Source organism: Leptosomus discolor, chromosome Z (assembly GCF_034619465.1).
Source record: "Leptosomus discolor isolate bLepDis1 chromosome Z, bLepDis1.hap2, whole genome shotgun sequence".
NCBI classification, from domain to species: domain Eukaryota; kingdom Metazoa; phylum Chordata; class Aves; order Leptosomiformes; family Leptosomidae; genus Leptosomus; species Leptosomus discolor.
Genome location: NC_141419.1, coordinates 17,266,385 through 17,283,375, shown reverse-complemented (window position 1 = coordinate 17,283,375; position 16,991 = coordinate 17,266,385). Strand labels below are relative to the sequence as shown.

Sequence of the window (16,991 nt, the reverse complement as noted above, 5' to 3'; positions counted from 1 at the left end):
CACAATTTACAAAAGCAAAATAGATGTTCAGTTCTTGAGTTCTCAAAATGACTTTTTCCAGTGGCGCAATATTGTATCAATTCAGTCACCCGAGACAAATTAATGGGGGATGGTTTCAAAGCTATGTACCAACAGTTAGGTCATGAGTATAAAACTGTGGCAAATCCAATCACACCTTCACTGCAGAGAGTGCCAAACAAACAAGAGAAATTTGCTGTTATCACCCTGTCCCCTAGAGTGACCGTCAGGTGAAGAGGGTGCCTGTTCTTTTGTCACCTGCAGCCATGCAGTCTTTCTACAAACCATTCTGCATGCATGTTTTTCATGATCATTACTTAGCAGCAAATAAAATCAGAATTCTCTTATAAAATGACTGGACGCAAATTCCAACTGAAGACCCCTTCATCCCCTCTTGGGAGTGGAGGAGAGAGTGGGTGGAGGCAGTCCCACCTCTACATTTTTCCTTGCCTTACCAAAAAATACTAGGAAGTCTAAGCTATTTGCAGATGGGTTGTCTGCAACATAATTAATCTCTTCCCATGACAGTTCCCAGCAGAAACAACATTGCAAATCAAATGTCTGACTACTTGTAAAGTGAATTACACTGTTTTGATGCAGAAGGTAGAATTTTTCAAAAGATCTCAGTTCTGCTCCATTTGGTTTAGCATTCCTGTGGAATTTTGCCAGCAACGCCTTTGTAAGCACCGTTACGGCCTGTGAAATACTTGCAAAATCCTACCTAGAACATCAGTGGTTTTGTCTTTGTGCTGTGTGGTTGTTTTGTTCGCGTACATCTCAGATGACCCAAATCATCCAACTGATCAAAACAACTACAGCCAAAGGGACTTCAGAACTGAAATTAAATCCTTAATCTTCATGTAGAAGCCACTTTTCTTCTCTGCAGTAGGTAACACCAAAACCCTCCACCATCTTTCTCACCCTCAATCTTTGTAATACACCCCCTACATCTATGGATGTTTAAAGATCCTCTCTCACTGAACTTTCTGGCTGAAATGCCATCAGATGGTAACTAACTGTAGTGCAACTGCTGTTCTGCACATAGATTGCTTTCTGGTTTTATTAGAAACCATAAACTATGCAGCAGTGAACTTTGATTGGGAAGAAGAAAAGGCTGAGTTAACAACAGACATGCTTTACCTTTGGGTCATGTATTCCAGAAAGCTCTTCATAGATCTTCTCTCCCACCATGACAGCAGCTAGGTTGGCTGTGTATGTGGACAAACAAAACAGGCAGAAAATAGCCCAAAGATTCATTAAAAACCTTCCAGTCCAGCACTTGGGGGGTTTGATTGCAGCTGTTCTTCCAAACAAGATTGCATAGCACACATTCAGGGCAGAGGAGAAAGAGAAAACTTTGTTTCTGTTCCTCCCCTTGGGGGTCATGCCAAAAGGACTTTTCCACTCATATAAGGTGAGGAATACAGCTGTGATATGAAGAGCAACAAATATCCCCAGCCACATAGTCCAGTGAAGTGGCCACATAAAGGCTCCAATAGGAGCTGCTGTATCTTTGGTCCTTACCAAGATGCCCAAGCTGGTTGAAAAGAAAGGGCTGGTGAAATCAATCACTTGGCTGCGGGCAGTGTTAATGCTAAATGACGTCACTGCCATGTGAGCTGTGCCAGCAAGAAGGTCTCCCACCAGCCCTGTCCAGTGGCCGTTCTTCCAGGCTCCATATTTTCCATCACCAACAATGTACAAATCAAAATCAAAATTCATATCCTCAGCTAGCTTCTCCAGCAGGTCAATGCAGTAGCCATAGCAGCACTTCTTCAGCTCAATGGGAACGGTGTCATTCCCTCCTTGAAGGGTTTCAAACAAGTTATCCAGCACAGCTGAGTCATTGGTCAAAGGATCCAGGCACAGCTGCCCTGCTGGGCAAAGACCTTCATCATCTACATCTCTTGTAAAGACAAATGGATGCTCAATGAGAGTTACCACTCTGAGGTGCAGCCGGGTGGGGTGTTGCATGTGATTTTTATGTCTCTGGGCCTGTTCTGGCCATATCCCATAGTCCATGATTATCTTTCCTTCATGCCAGCTCCCCAGACGAGTCCACATTGGGTTCCCAACAGGGTCGTGCTGCAGATTCCAGATGAAGAAGTTGTTTTCTGAACTGACAACAGAGGAGCCTTTCACCTTGATGTGGCCACTGAGACCATCAAAAGTTGTGTTGGCTAAAAACCTGTTGGAAGGAGAAAGCAGAGTAATCAGCAGCAGCAAACTGAAGTTATCATGCTAAAGCATATGTGGACACCATGAATTTATGTTTAAGAGAATAGATTTTGGATGTTGTTGAACATCTGGATCATTAATAGCTTTCCTGTGGCACAATGAACAAGCTACAATTTACGACTAAAGTACTTGGGAATGCTCTCCTGTGTATCTAATGCAAATGAAAACTCTTTTGGAAAGATATTCTTTTTATTTACTAGAAAAAATGAATGAGAGAACACCATTTTTTTCAGTTTCTTTTGCCTTACAAATTAATGAAACATAGGTTAGTTCTAAGCTGAACTCACCAGATCTGTACTCAGTTTCCTAGATAAAAATATATATGAAAATGCAAGAGTGGAAATTATGTATGAAATGTCCTTCCAAGAAAAATCCAATAATCTCAGTAAGATCCAGCTTACAAAACAGAGGCTACTGAAGTGCTGTCAATGGCTTTCAAGCACTCTGAAGTGAACAAATCTGGATTTGAAAATGCAAATTTGGCATTGGTAAATCACTGTTAGCCAGTTCAGAATAAAGAACGAGACTCAGTGAAAGATGGTTGCCCTAGGACAGTCAGTTTAAAAAAAAAAAAAAATTCTTAAAATATCTGCAAAAGTAATGTTCTTAAAAGTGCAATTTTGGCATTGTAGCAGATCTCATGAAGTTTGGTACTGCGTATTCTGGACTGAGATTTTTGGACTTTTACCGTTCCAGATATTCACAATAAAGTAAAGTATTTCCTTTGTATCGGTTGGCAATGTTTGCTAGCAGTTGTCCTCCTTGTATGCTGAATTCAGCTTCTGGTAAGTTGTTATCAGAGAGACTAAAATGACATGGATAAAGGAGCAGTGAATTGAGCAGGAAATAAGTGTTATAAGGAGAAAATCCTTTTCAGTATAAACACCATGACCAGCTGAACCGCACTCTGTTAATAAGAAAGCTGCTAAGCATTTTGCAGGGGCTGTAGTGGGACCATACTAAGAGTGCGTAAGTCTTAGAATAGTGATTCCATTAAAAAACAAATGAGTTAAATTGCTGCTAAATGGTGTAAGGTAAGTCAGGCATGTATTCTCCAGCAAGGGGCATTCAGAAGACAATTTAGCTTTCACAGTAGAATGTAACACCCCACATTAGTTTTGGGAATCGGGTGACAGCAAGTATGAAAGAAGTATAAAGGCTATAGCTGTCATTCCAGCCTCAACATCAACACACAAACTTTAAGTAGTGTGAATTGTTTATCAATAGTTAGAGCAGATAGAAAATAACCTTAAATTGATTTGAAAAGGATAAATCCACAGCAAGTGTGTGTGCGTGCATACTTCTGCCCAGTCTCTACCCTTTGTTTTGATGACTTTTGATGGAGTTTCAGCAGTTAAAACTCTAGACTGTGTTCATCTCAAGATCATATCAGCTTTTGTCCTCAGCAAAGGGTAAATTTACAAAACGAAATAATACAGTTTTGAGTGTGCTTGTGTGTGTGACAGCCTCCTCTGAGATGGCTTAAAAACTCTTCTTATGCAGTCTACTTTGAGTAGGTTGAGTTTGGAGAAAGATGATATAGCCAATACTGTCAAAAGCAATTGATCTGTGCATGTGTTAACTTGGTCTTGAAAATTATGCCTAAAAATACACATAGGTGTCTATAATTGGGACAGGTGCATCAATGTGATTCTCATTTTTAAAATCCTTTGCCACTTAGTCTAGTGTTAGCTAAATGATACAGTACCTTCATTAATCAGTGGTGTCTACCACTGTTTGACTAGTCCTTTCCTCCTACCCTGTGTTTCCTATCTGATGGTCTTCTTGAATATTTGTGTATGTAAACACTATCACGACAAAGTTTACAGGGGAAGGCAATCTTAAGCACTAAAGAAAGGTTTATGTGCCCAGAAACTTATTTGTTTTTATCTCTCCTCCTCAGTCTTTGTAAAAAATTGTGCAACTTCTTCCTTACAAGCCTTGCTGATCTTACATGCTGAAGCCATCACTATGACACTAACAGTAAAACCACTGCATGTGTAGATAGGTCTGTATGTAACATTTGGGAAAAAAAAAAAGTTTAAGTGTAGAAAATAGTGTTAACAGTTCACAAAATGCCAAAATTGAAGAAGACCAGTCCTTGGATGGAATAAGCTAGCAAAGTTCTGATGAATTGGACCCATGTTGTTACTACAGCATGACTTGGATATCAGAATGCTGCAGACCAGGTGCTTTGGGAATAGATGAAGCTATGGAACAATGCATTAGATTTAATTTCTGCAGGTAGAATGAGAACAGCGGAATTTATGCACTGTGTTCTCTGACTTTCACTGTACAAATAAATGTGCCCATGAGGATGAATCAAGCCCTCTGTACCTGTCCTGTGGTTGAATTGTGTTAAAGTGGTTACCTGAGAGATTTACTAGCACTTAAATGCATGACTTTGCTACCTTATCGAGTTAGTGGCTTACTTTTGCAGCCGATTTGCATGTTCTATATTTTTGGTAGGGACAGGACACTAATCAATATAAAAGAGGGGACCCATGTGGGAGACCATTTTAACAACACTTTGTTTTATACATGAGTGGCTATGACTGCTAATCATTTGCATATGCTGTACGCAGCACTAGTGAAACTCATGCCAGGGACTTCATGTAAAAACTCCCTCATTCAATAACTTCAGGAAATAGCTAAGAGGATCTGACTACATTATTTAACATAGCGATCTCTACCATAATTCTTTGGGAATGACAAGTGCTGAGTATTGCACAGGCAATTTGGCAATATCTGCATAGTATCTTTTCAGTAGGGCAACCGAGATTTGTATGGAAAGACAATGTGTACAAATTTCAGAATGTGAAGGGCCAGATCCTCAGGTCTGAGAGCTCAATGAGTTTCCTTGATGCCATGTCAATATGTGTGAGCTGATGATCACACCAATAGGCTGTGATAGCTGTATCAAAGCTTTACAAGCGTCACTTCATCAGTTTGACCAATGAGTCCAAGGTGGGTTATTTGCTCATTTCAGCTTTACTTGTTTTTCATGTGCTTTGTTGTAAGAACTGCTCATTAGAGCTTTAGCAGTGCTACCATACTCCAGCAGTGGTATCTTTGCAGTACCTTTAAGAATGATTTAATTAAATAATTTCATTTTCTTTCAAGCTTGATAGCTTCATTATTCCACATCTTTCTTGGAAGGTTTACTGGAGGCAAGAACTGGAATGAGCAACCAAATAGAAGGCTGCTGAAATTACCCAAGAAGCAGAGTTAAAGCTGTAAGCCTAATTAAAGCTATAAGACAAGAAGAGGCTTTGTAATTTTAATGCCTTGTTCCGTCAACAAGGATGCTCCCATGAGCAGGCAGGAATAGATCAGGGAATTGATGTCATCATAAGAGGAATGAAGGATGAGGACTTACAACAGTAAAATCTGCAGGGGTTTGTACATCTATATCCATATCAATATCCATACCCATATAGATAAAAGCATGCTTTGCCATGGACCAGATCTTGGTCTTGTTCACAATCATTATTCTGTTCCTGGGTGGCATTTAAATGTCTGCACAGCCAATGTATGAGTGCAGTGCTGGCAATGAAAGCTCAGGTGTCAGCTGTGCCAGCCTGTGGGGCTGCTGTTTAACTACACATTGCAGTCAGGGGAGGCAAAGGTCTGTGCCACTGTGCCTCCTCCATCCCTGCCCACCATAGCTCCAAGGGTACACGTCAAAACAGATGGGTTCATTCAAACAGAAAACTGCCCACAACTGTCAATTAAGCACCAGACAGAAGTTTCATCTGTGGAGGTGCACCACTTGCCTAAAAGCACTCGTGCCATGGACAAGGTTGGTCACAGTCAAGCTACCCATCAGTGCTTCATGCCTGAGCAATTATTGGTACCACTCAGAGTTAGTAGTTATGCTGCAAACTCAAATACATCACTACTGGCCATCAGGTATCTGTCTCACTTACACACTACAGAAACAGCTGTAGTAATTCAGGACAAGGGTTTATCTAATCTGTTATTTTGTCTTTCTTAGGGTCTACAAGCAGATGCCTAGGGAAGAAGCATATGATCCTTTTTTTCTATTCCACAATACCTTTACTGAGGTAAAGGGACAAGAAATTTCATAGATGTGAAATTGCATAGTCTCCCAAAATACAACAAAAGTTACTGCAGTCACTGGTCATGAAAGGGCTAAAAGCTTTCTGCAGAAAGCAATGATGAAGAAATATTTTGCAGTAATACTTTTAAGAGCTTTAATTCTGCTCTCCTTTTTCTTTGTCCCCTCCTTAACCCTGAAAAAGTCTCTTCATAAAACTACTGTTCTCAAAATTTGTTACTTTAAGAAGTCTCTTGCTGAGTTTTACTTTTCAGGGACTTAGGTATCATAATAGATATTTGTCCAGAATAATGGACAAAATTAAAATCACAAGTCAGTGGGGATATTGCAGGCCAGTATTTATCCCCAAGCCCTGTTTCACTCTTTGGAAACAGAGGGGTTTTGACCCGTAAGTTATGGATTAGTGGTGACTAAGTAACTGTTAGCATCTCAAATAGTTATGTTTTGAGTAGTGCTGTTACCGCATTATTGTGAAGACACATCTCAGATATAATTTCAAAAAAGTTGTGAACATACAAAAAGCTTCAAGAACTTTTTATCTTAACTCCATCCAACAAAACCTGTAGGCTGAAAACCAAATGCAATGTGGGGAAAATATGCCACAGTCACTGGATGTAAACTAGCCGACGAATACACACACTTAGCAAAGACCTTTTTGTTTGTTCTCAAAAAGAACCATGCAATTTTTCCTCTCATATGTTAAAACCCAGAATATTTCTAGACATAAGTCCCCAAGCAGTTTTGAGAATAACTTCAGTATAGGTATGAGCAGTAGTCTACAGGAATAGTTTTAGCAGAAGCTGAAAGAGGAGCCTCCCACACCAAGCAACAGAGAAGACTGTAGTTTTGAGTGCTCTCACCAGCAGCAGTGGCCTCTGAGGTGGTCAAGGTGCATCTTTTTTGTTTCTTTTCCATGGAAGCATACTAGCAAAGGCTACACATCTGCTTTTATAGTCTCTGATTGCTTTGGTAGTGCAAAGATTCTTACTGTGTTTTTCTATTCTCTCAGGTATCTCAAAACCTGAGAGAATTTGACGCTAGCCCTGACTTTTCCCTCTTATGTGCATAAGTATAGACAGAAGACTTTCAGAGCATAGTCTGTAACCTAGCCTATTTTTTTCTATGTGATCTCTGCTTCTGTGGAACACTGTCATCTTCTACAACTGGCTCAACCTCCCTCTGTGGCTAAGTTTAAGTTTCATGATTTTCCCAGAAACAATGAAGCAGTAGGAAATACTGAAACAAATGTGTGTATTACAGAGGGTTAATCGCATGATAGTTAAGCCACTGAGAATGGTGGAGAGGTGGAGGAAAATTACTTTTCTTGTATACCACAAATATTAGCTACAAGAAAAAAAAAAAGGAAAAACTTACTTTGACAAATACTGCCCTGAAGTGATATTCCTTTCATCTGTGTCCATGCAATTCATTGTACTCGGAATAAGAGCTAGTTCAGGTTGAACCATGGTGGCTGCTGCTACAGCTCTCGCTACCAGCTCCATTGCATCCTGTACATAATGCTCAAAGACTGACTGTGTTGTCTTGCCATGAGCGATGAGACCAAGTGGCAAACCTTCTGTCCTCAGTTCTTCCACATTCTGTGAATCCCCAATAATCCAATGAAGTTCTGGAGGCATCACACCAAACTGGGTGGTTATTTCAAAAATCCTCTGTGTTTTTTCCATGTCACATCCAAACATCACCATGGTAGATGTTGTGTCTTTGATGCTCTCCAGGTAAAACTGTAAGTAGTTCAGAAGGTCACTGGTTGAAGAGAGGTTTGCTGTGATGTTTATAATGGATCCCAGGTGGAACCTGGAGCTCTGTTGTGTGAGGAAGAGAAAATCTGTGATGTTCCACTCCTCCTGGCAGAGCATCAGGCTGAAATTATACCAGTTGTTCATCGCAAGGATCGAGAAAGTGACATCAGCATCAGAACTCAGTGAGTTTTCTAAACTCATCTGCAGGTGAAGGGGATTCTGCAGTTAAAAATATGAAAGACAACTGATCAGAAATATGCTGGACCCAAAGTTAATCAGTTTGCTTACTTTTTATTCACTCATTTAGTTCAAAGTAATCACAGCAAGAGAACTGTGTGAGAAACCTGGAAACTTATACCCACCCAGCTTAAACGGCCTGTGATTCATGGGCTTCCCCAGACAGAGTTTGAGTCAAATGCAGTAGTCACCAATAGGTCTCTTTCCAACCCATTTGTACTTTTGGATTTCTTGGCATTCAAAAGAAAAGATTTCCCTGCTCTCTTACCAGGGGTATGAGAAGGTATGCCTTTACTTCTCAGGTTCAGCCTTGGTGTTAATATTCATCCAAATTCAATGGATGCTGCCAAGTTTTTTGGTAAACAATAAGAAAATAAAGAAAAGCCCTCAGTCCTTTCTATTATCTGTGGGTTTGTTTTTTTTTTGTAGTTGGGGCCTCTTTTTACACAGATACATAAGTAACCTAATTAAACAGATCACAGTCTACAATCAGTGCACATCACGTACTGCCAATAAAACACAAGAAGAGTGATTCTTTGGTAAAGGACGAGTTACTGAATGCACAAGAGGCTAAGATATGCAGACAGTGATTTCTGAGCTAGAAAATATTTGATAAATAAGCATTCCATACTCATTTTTTCCACATCATTGATGATACAAAAGGACTTAACCTGTTGTGTTTCCCAACACCATTGCCCTTGGCTTTATCTTTTCCAGAAAAGGAGGAAGGCCGTGAGGCCAATTCATCTGTTCTCTTAAGGTAAATATTTCTTCCTTTCTTATTATCTGATCTATAAGTACTTTTCTCTTACTTTTCTTCCTCCCTTGGTTCCAAAAATAAAGTTAAATGTTATCTACAGATTTAGTAATGAATAAAAAAATTAAAGTATCCAAGTAATTTCTGGAATTTTGCTCTAAAATAATTCTCTGCTCTACCAAAACGTTTCGATCAGGCCTTCAGTTAGCACATTATATACTGTTGCAACTTTTGGTTTCAGCTAAGAACCTGACAGTCTTCAGTGTAGCTTTGCTAAAAAAATTATTTTACTTTATATTGGCATTTGATTCCAGCCACAAGACTGTTCAAAAACTGTGAATTATGATGCCTGTTTCAGTGCATCTTTTGGTTGTGACTTTATGTGAACATTTGTCTGTGTTCATGCCCCCTCAAATTGTATCTTATCCTACACAGGTATCTGAATTTTATCTTTCTATCCATGAAGTTACTAAACACTTAAGGTCTGTTCTTCATTCTCTTACATTTTCAGTAGTTAGTATGTATTATATGTAAGAGGCATCAAACCTTAACAGTCTTTAAAGTTGGTATAAAATGCTGTCATTTTGATTTTAATAGTATTTTACTGTTCATTATAGGTTCCAGTTTGTATGGATCTTAGAAATGTCATTATGAATTCGGAATAATACAATATTTGCTCAATTTAGACTACCAAAGAAAACCCTGGGCTCTCCAGTACAAATGTAAGGGGTGGAATGAGAAAAAAAAACCTGAAGAGCTAAACACCATTATAAGCAGCAACCTTTCATTGTGTTAATTTGCAGTTACATGAACTCATAATCTGATTTCCAGAGCAGATAATTTAAATTCAGAGCTTATAAAAAGAATACCGTAATTGAAGAGTCTATCAGCTCTTTTTGTTATCTCTGGCTTTGGTACCTGTGGCCATTTTTCACACTGACACATGAACAAGCTATTTACATAGATCACTGTCCACAATCGATGCACATCGTGTACTGTCAATAAGACACAAGAGGATTGACTCTTGATAAGGGACAAGCTACAGAACACACAAGAAGCTAAGCTGTGCAGGCTCTGTGAATTCTATGCTGGAAAACTTTGCCTACTAATTAAAATACATGATTAATTCAGGAAAAAAAAAGCACTGTGCATAATATATGGGTTTGAGAAGCTGATTTGAATAATGCAAACAGAATCGCAACTAACTTTTTTTCTGAGGTTATGAGATGATCAGGTAAATTAACTCTAGTTTGTCTCTCACTACAAAGAGAAGACAGTAGAAAGGATTTCCCATGTGTCCTCTCTGTCCAAGATCACACAAAAGTATGAACACTTTTACAAGATGATCCGCCTCCAATCAGCAAAACTTTGCAAGCCTACTGGCTTAGTTAATTTGAGTGTTAGAGAAGAAGCAAGTTATTCAGTATACATAGAACATTTTGCATGTATCAATGACAGCACACAACCTGACCATACCTACACAAGGAAAAGCAAATTTCTTCAGTATATTCAGAAGCATAACATCCCAAGCATAGTGCTATAGCTGTTAGTGGTATAGGTGCAGGTACATAATGCAGAAAAACAACTGTGCGCTGATGAGTGATAGAAGTTAGCAATAACAGCTGTGTCCATACTCTTGAACAGAACTGCCCCAGGAAACAAACCTGAGCATTTGTACTGCTTAGTTTGTCACTGGTTTGGTTTTGGCACATGCCAATTAGCTTTCTCATACCATGCACTCGCTTTTGGGGATCATTCCCAGTAGGCAGTATGGATGAGACTGCAAGAGAACTGGCTCTCCATCTTATCCAGCAGGTTTAAGTCTTCATCTCTATGTCCTCATCCTAAACCCAGTGCATATGCAGTTTCACATATGCAAGAGGGCTTCTGCTTGTCTGTGGCACAGTTTTTCCAGCATTAAAACTCTTTGAACTGATAAAGATACACAGAAGGCAAAGATCACACCTTAGGGTCACTGGGCATTACACTGGGCTCAGAACAAACATAGCATCAAGCACACATAGTCCAGAGCAATTGAAACTCTGCCTCAGGGCCAGAAAACCGGACATAATTCTACTCAGCAGTGTAGGTGAAGGCAGTTTCCATCTGACTTGCTATTCTCAAGTGCAGGGCTGGACTCTTCTATAGCACTGCAGCTACATGCTTAGTCCTCAGGAGCTCTAGTGTTGGTCCCTGTCTTATGTGCAACATACTTGGATGAGTCAGTGTGGTCCAACAGCCTGTTCCTGTATTGAGACACTGCACCTCACTGAATAGACATGGATTTGGGATAACCTGCTTTAGACTGAGCCTGCGTTTAAAAGTGCTTCTTGGTGTGAAACCATCTGTGCTTCAGCTGTCACTTTGAACACTTATCATAACTGTGATTTATTAGTTGCTGAATTCCCTGTTAATGTGCTTGAAAGGTGAATGTTCAGCCCTGAAAAAGTAGCAAACACATACTCTTTATTAAGTGTATTGAGACTGCAAAGCTGTCTTCAGAATTTTTCTGAAAATATACATAAAATTCAGCCACTAGGCAACTGTCTTCTGCTTAACGTTCAGCTAATTCTCAGCCCACCATACAACACCCCTATAGACACTGCAGGAATAGCAATTAAGGTTTGCTTTGTACTGTGAGTAAGGGAAGTGGATGCTGATGGGCCACATTGTTTCACATCTCAACCTGGAAGAACTCCCTCTGGCCTCATCTAGTGAGCAATTGGTTGAATTCACTGGTTTTATATGCAAAAGAAGATCCTTTTAGGGAAGGATGTGGAGATGTTTGGATTTAATATCTTCTTAACTTTATTTTGAAAGGTTTATTTGTCATTTGTAGGATGCAGTTGAACATATAGGCCCTGAAAAAAAAATTACACATAAGTCACACGTCAGTATAGAGCCTTTGATATTACACTGTTCTTAATGCTTTTAGATATATTTATTGATTTGTCTTTCTTTAAAATAAACAATTACTGCTTTTTAATGAGGAACTTCCAAAAACTGGTTATTCATTCATTCAGTAGCAATCACTGAGACAGCATAATTTCACAGCAAAGGCTTTTGACATCTTAAATGATAGTTTAGATCTGAGTAACTTTGTACTTGTCATGGAACAGAAGATTTATGAGATAGAATCAGTGAACTGAACTGTGCCCATCCATCCTTATTAAAGTTCTTAGGCAAAATCCTTCATTACCTCACTTTGGAAAGTAGTAAAGTTTGACTATTTCAGTTAAACTGTCAATCAAAGCTCATAAGGAAATTCAGTTTCTTTGTTTAAATTTGACTCCTAGCTGTCATTAAAGTTTACATGACTTGTGTAAGTTTTTCTTCAAACTACACACACAATTAAACCTCATCTGAATAAAGTTAATTGTGATCTATTTTTAATAATGTGTTCGCATTTACATAGTGTCAGTACCAAAAACATTTTCTATGTATATGAGAGCTTTATTTTTTATTGCATGCCATTAGCTCCTGTTTTATAAACCAGCAATGATGAACTGACCTAAGTGTTTACTGGGTAAAGAATAGGCCTAGAATCCTTAATTTCTGATTAATTGCCTTTGGCTTAGATACCAGCAGACTTTCCACTGACTTTCAGTGGGCTTTGGACCAAGCCATTCATGGACTATTAAGCTTTACATGGTCTGATGTGTTTCACTCCCATACACCAGCAGAGACGGTAACGACTGACTTACTTTTTGTATCCCAACCAGAGCAGTTTTACAGTTTCATTGCGTGAGACACCTGAGATAGCAGGTTCATTTAACAACTGAAACATGATTGGCATTTTTAATGCAATTTTTTTCAAGCCTCCATTTCAGTAGTCTGTAGACCCATCTTTAGCCCTTGTAAATCTTGTGAGCATGAATGCCTGGAGCTGGACTGACTTACAACCTGAAGGATCTGGCCATTTATCTCTTCAACCAAATTTGTAATGCTAATTAGGCATGGCCACAGTGACATTTTATTTGACATTATGATAGCTTCAATAGCAGAGTTAAAAGCATATATGTGAATATACTTTTGCTAACTGTTCAAAAGTAAATAATACACAGAAAATATTATTCCCCTCTGACTCTTGGGGGCAAAGATAGTGCTCAAATACATATTCATGACAAGAAATACAAAAGAGAAAACAGGCTATATATATTTTATAATTATATATATATAATTACATCAAAGAAAGCTCCACTGAAGGAAAAAAAAAGTCTTCTGGCTTACAGTGAAACTACGGGGACTCATAGCTTTACAAACAGAGGTAAATGGCAGCTGTGAGCAAGCTTCAAAAACTGGGAAGCTCTTTCTTCCATGGTTGAAATTACAAAATTTAGGCTTAAAACACAGTTCCCTAGAGGCTACAGGCACACCTATTGCTTCTTCCTTTCATGCCATGAGAAAACATGCTATGAAATGTGGTTTTGGGGTTGTTTTTTTTTTTTAGTAACTGCCTTACTGCTGAAACTGCAATACTTCAAGGAGAATTTTGTGCTGGCAGCTCACAGACCATGGGACAGACTTCGGATGGAGAGGTCCTGCCAGCCTGTCTGAGCAGCTGCTGAGCTGCCCACCATACCACATCCCAGTCGCTGCACGGTCCGCCCAGAAGCTATAGAGGGAAGGTGTGCACCAGCATGCACACCTACAGAGAGTGAAGAACCTGCTGGGGAGACTGTGGCCAAAAGGCCATACCCCGACAGGTTCCCACAGTGGAGTGTGAAGCATCCAGGTTTTCTTCTCAAAATCCATTCTGCAGCTTCTGCAGAGACAGAAGTGGTGTGCAGGGCAGGCACACATCCCTCCACTCCCCTGTGAAGAGCACTGCGAGCTTGGCCTGGGTGTTGCACTGCTCCTGGGCTCTCTCCCGGTCCCAGTTAAACCCCCAGCGCCTTCTCACGGACGTCAGTAAGTGTTAGATTTGGCTCTCAGGCTTTCACCCAGCAAAACACTTAAGCATCTGTTTAAGGAGCAGCATCAGTATGATTAAAAATACCAGTAGTACACTTCTTCTGCTATTTAGACTTTTGGTTCTCTGGGGAAGAATATCCCAGACCTGCTTTGGCCCAGAAAGAGAAGGACGACTTCACGAATTCCTCTTTTTCTGCATATCTGTCTCCACATATACACCTGTTTGACTAAGATGGTGATTTGAAACTAAAGGCTATTTATATAAAGGCTATGTAGTCCCCACACTAAAGGCTATTTTTGCGGATGGTTTAAAAGCTTCTGAGAGAGAAAAGCTAGCTTAGACTAGCCAGAGCTATTCTGATTCCTGCAGCAAAAGAAGCCTGGCATCCATCCAAGCAACACTTATAAGCAGATCCTAAAAAAGCACTGACTGTTGATTTTAAAAACCACAAATCCTCAGGAGTTAGATTAAGTTAACTTTTGACTTAGTTTGTCCTGAAAATGATCTCTCTCATTAGACCAGACAGTCATGTCTTGAGGTTGCTTAGCATCTTTAATGTCTACATACAAGTACTCCAAACTACTCTGAATATGTACAGCTCTCTACAAGGTCAGAGAGGCAATATAAAATACAAACTTTTAGCTGTTCTTGGAAAGCTATCTTCATAGACACTTATAAATTATCATAAGTAATACTACTTCAAAAACTTCAACATGCTTTTTTCTCCAGGAGGAAAAAAAAATAAAAATCCAACATTTAAAGTTTGACAAAGAATGTTTCTAACAGATACCAGGAGCCAAAATAGTTTTTTCTTCCCTAGAATTTTTCATTATAGTTAAAAAAAGGCAGATGGTTGCTAATACAAATAGATCAGAGGGAGCTGCACTAGTCTCCATGACAGGCTTTCCTCCATCATTAAAATGTCAATGCAAAACTCCAGAGAATCACCTTTGCTCCATAGTACACTTCAAATGGAAGAAAGATGTGGCCAGGTCCATGTCTGTGACACTTGCTCCAAAGTGCAAGTATTCATCACAGTATTGTAATCAATGTCTGCAAAGTCCTTGCAAGTGTTTGGGTAAAAGATGCCAGGAGATAAGAGTGTGAATATTAGACACAATGGACAATTTGTTACTGCATGGTATTTTTTCCTAGAAGGTCACGACTGTTATGGAATCACATTTTCACAAGTAACTGAGCACCTGCCAGCAAGAACAAGGAGATCTTGGCTAGTTCTACCCCAGTCTTTCTAGCGCCATCTCCCAGTAACACATTTCCTTACAGCTGGCCTCATCTAGACTATCATGTTTGTGAGCAGGATTTCTCATTTGCCATTCATGCTGCAGCTACCCCATTACAGTTCCTCCCACACTTGTAAAGGATGCAAAATACATCTGGCTGTTCCACGGAGGTGTATCTTTTTGGGGTTCTTCTGAATGCCACTATAAGCCTGAATGGTTGGAAAACAGCATTTAGCAGAATTTAATTCTTCCCTTAAGAAGACAAGGCATTCAACCACCTCAAAGCTCTTCAGCAGACTGTCTAGGGGCATTTGTGTGCTTTTCTGTTGAGAAGCACCTCACAAACATTGGTGCTTTCCACATCCTGGCCATCAGTCAAAAGGTCTCTGTTTTGAAGTGTCTCCAAAGCAGGCAGTCTGAATTTTCCCATGCTTGTTATTCAGGCAATGCACAGAGGAAAGGTTTTTTTCGTCCAGTTTTTGGTACATGAGGGCAGGTAGTAATTCAACTTTTGATAGCAGCAGACCCAAAACCGTGGCAGCACCTGGGAGCTGACTGTGCATGCACTTTGAGCTTGCTGAGATCTGCCTCCTTGGACCTGGCACTCCTAATCTCGAAGGTGCGATGCAGGAAGATCCTCTTGTTGTAAAGAAATTCTGATAACACATCAGTGGTGCAGCTTTAACTTGAAGAAGTAGCTACCAGAGCACTCTGGTGTGAGTCTGCTAATGGAAGAACTCTTACTAGTCTTTTAGAGTGATTACTAATGACCCTAGATCAGGGATTCAGGTGTGATCAGGCTGCAGTAATAAAATGTTACTTGGATAATCAAGAAATCACAGTTCAAAGGCTGCTGAAAAGGACAAACAGAGTTGTATCAAGGATCCCCAGAAGTGCTATCACAAGATGACAGCAGAAGCCTTACCACCAGAGGTGCCAGGGCTAAAAATCATGACCCACCAATGGTCAGCTACTGGCCACTAGGTGATTGCAACCTTGGGAGCTGAGTAAAATTAGGTTTAGGGAGAGCAAAGAATAAGTATCAACTACATAATATGTACGAGATACCACAAATGTGGATATAAGGTGGAACTGCAAACAAATGAGGAATGGACAGACGTGCACACAGCACACGTGCACACGATATTACCAAACATATAAAAGTGACCAAAAGCAAATCCAGAGGAGGAAGAAGCTCCTGCCATCTACATAATACTCCTCCCTTTAGAGATCTTGGGACATAGACAAGGCACTTGCCACGAACAACCCCTACCCCCTGAAAACACACACACACTTGCTCTGTTTCCCTAAAGATTTGTGATGCTGACCTCAGGACCCAGAGGTATACAGAAGGGTGAGCCCAACATCTGAGAACAGAGATACAGGAACTGCATGTATGACAATTTGAACTGTATCATTACTGAGAATCAGCTGTAGTACTTGCATAATTTGCCTTGTAAGCGTTAGCATCGTTGGGACCAATAATACTGGTTTGATAAGACTGCTAGGACTTTAATCAGACTAACAATAAATTCTTGTCTTCATATATAGAAAGTGTTTCTAAAGCTCACATTAATTGCACACAGTGTCTGCTCTGATGCCTCACTCTTGAGGACTACTGTTAACACAGTGCAAAGGTTGACAGAAAATTTGGCAACCAAGGCTATAATTACAATGCACATTGCCAAGCACTGCTCCACACTGGGCTCCTTGGCATGCATTCCTGCCAGGCTCCTCAGCTTTA

General features: G+C 39.9%; 1 protein-coding gene across 1 annotated transcript in view; it reads right to left on the bottom strand.

The window, feature by feature from the left end:
• GRIN3A (glutamate ionotropic receptor NMDA type subunit 3A) overlaps nucleotides 1-16,991 on the bottom strand; it is a 70,473-nt gene that overhangs the window by 32,708 nt on the left and 20,774 nt on the right. Inside the window, exons 2-3 of the mRNA XM_009949482.2 lie at nucleotides 7,712-8,316; nucleotides 1,159-2,206 (exon numbers count right to left, since the gene is read on the bottom strand). Of these exons, the coding sequence (XP_009947784.2) occupies nucleotides 1,159-2,206; nucleotides 7,712-8,316 (1,653 nt within the window). The remainder of the gene's footprint in view (nucleotides 1-1,158; nucleotides 2,207-7,711; nucleotides 8,317-16,991) is intronic.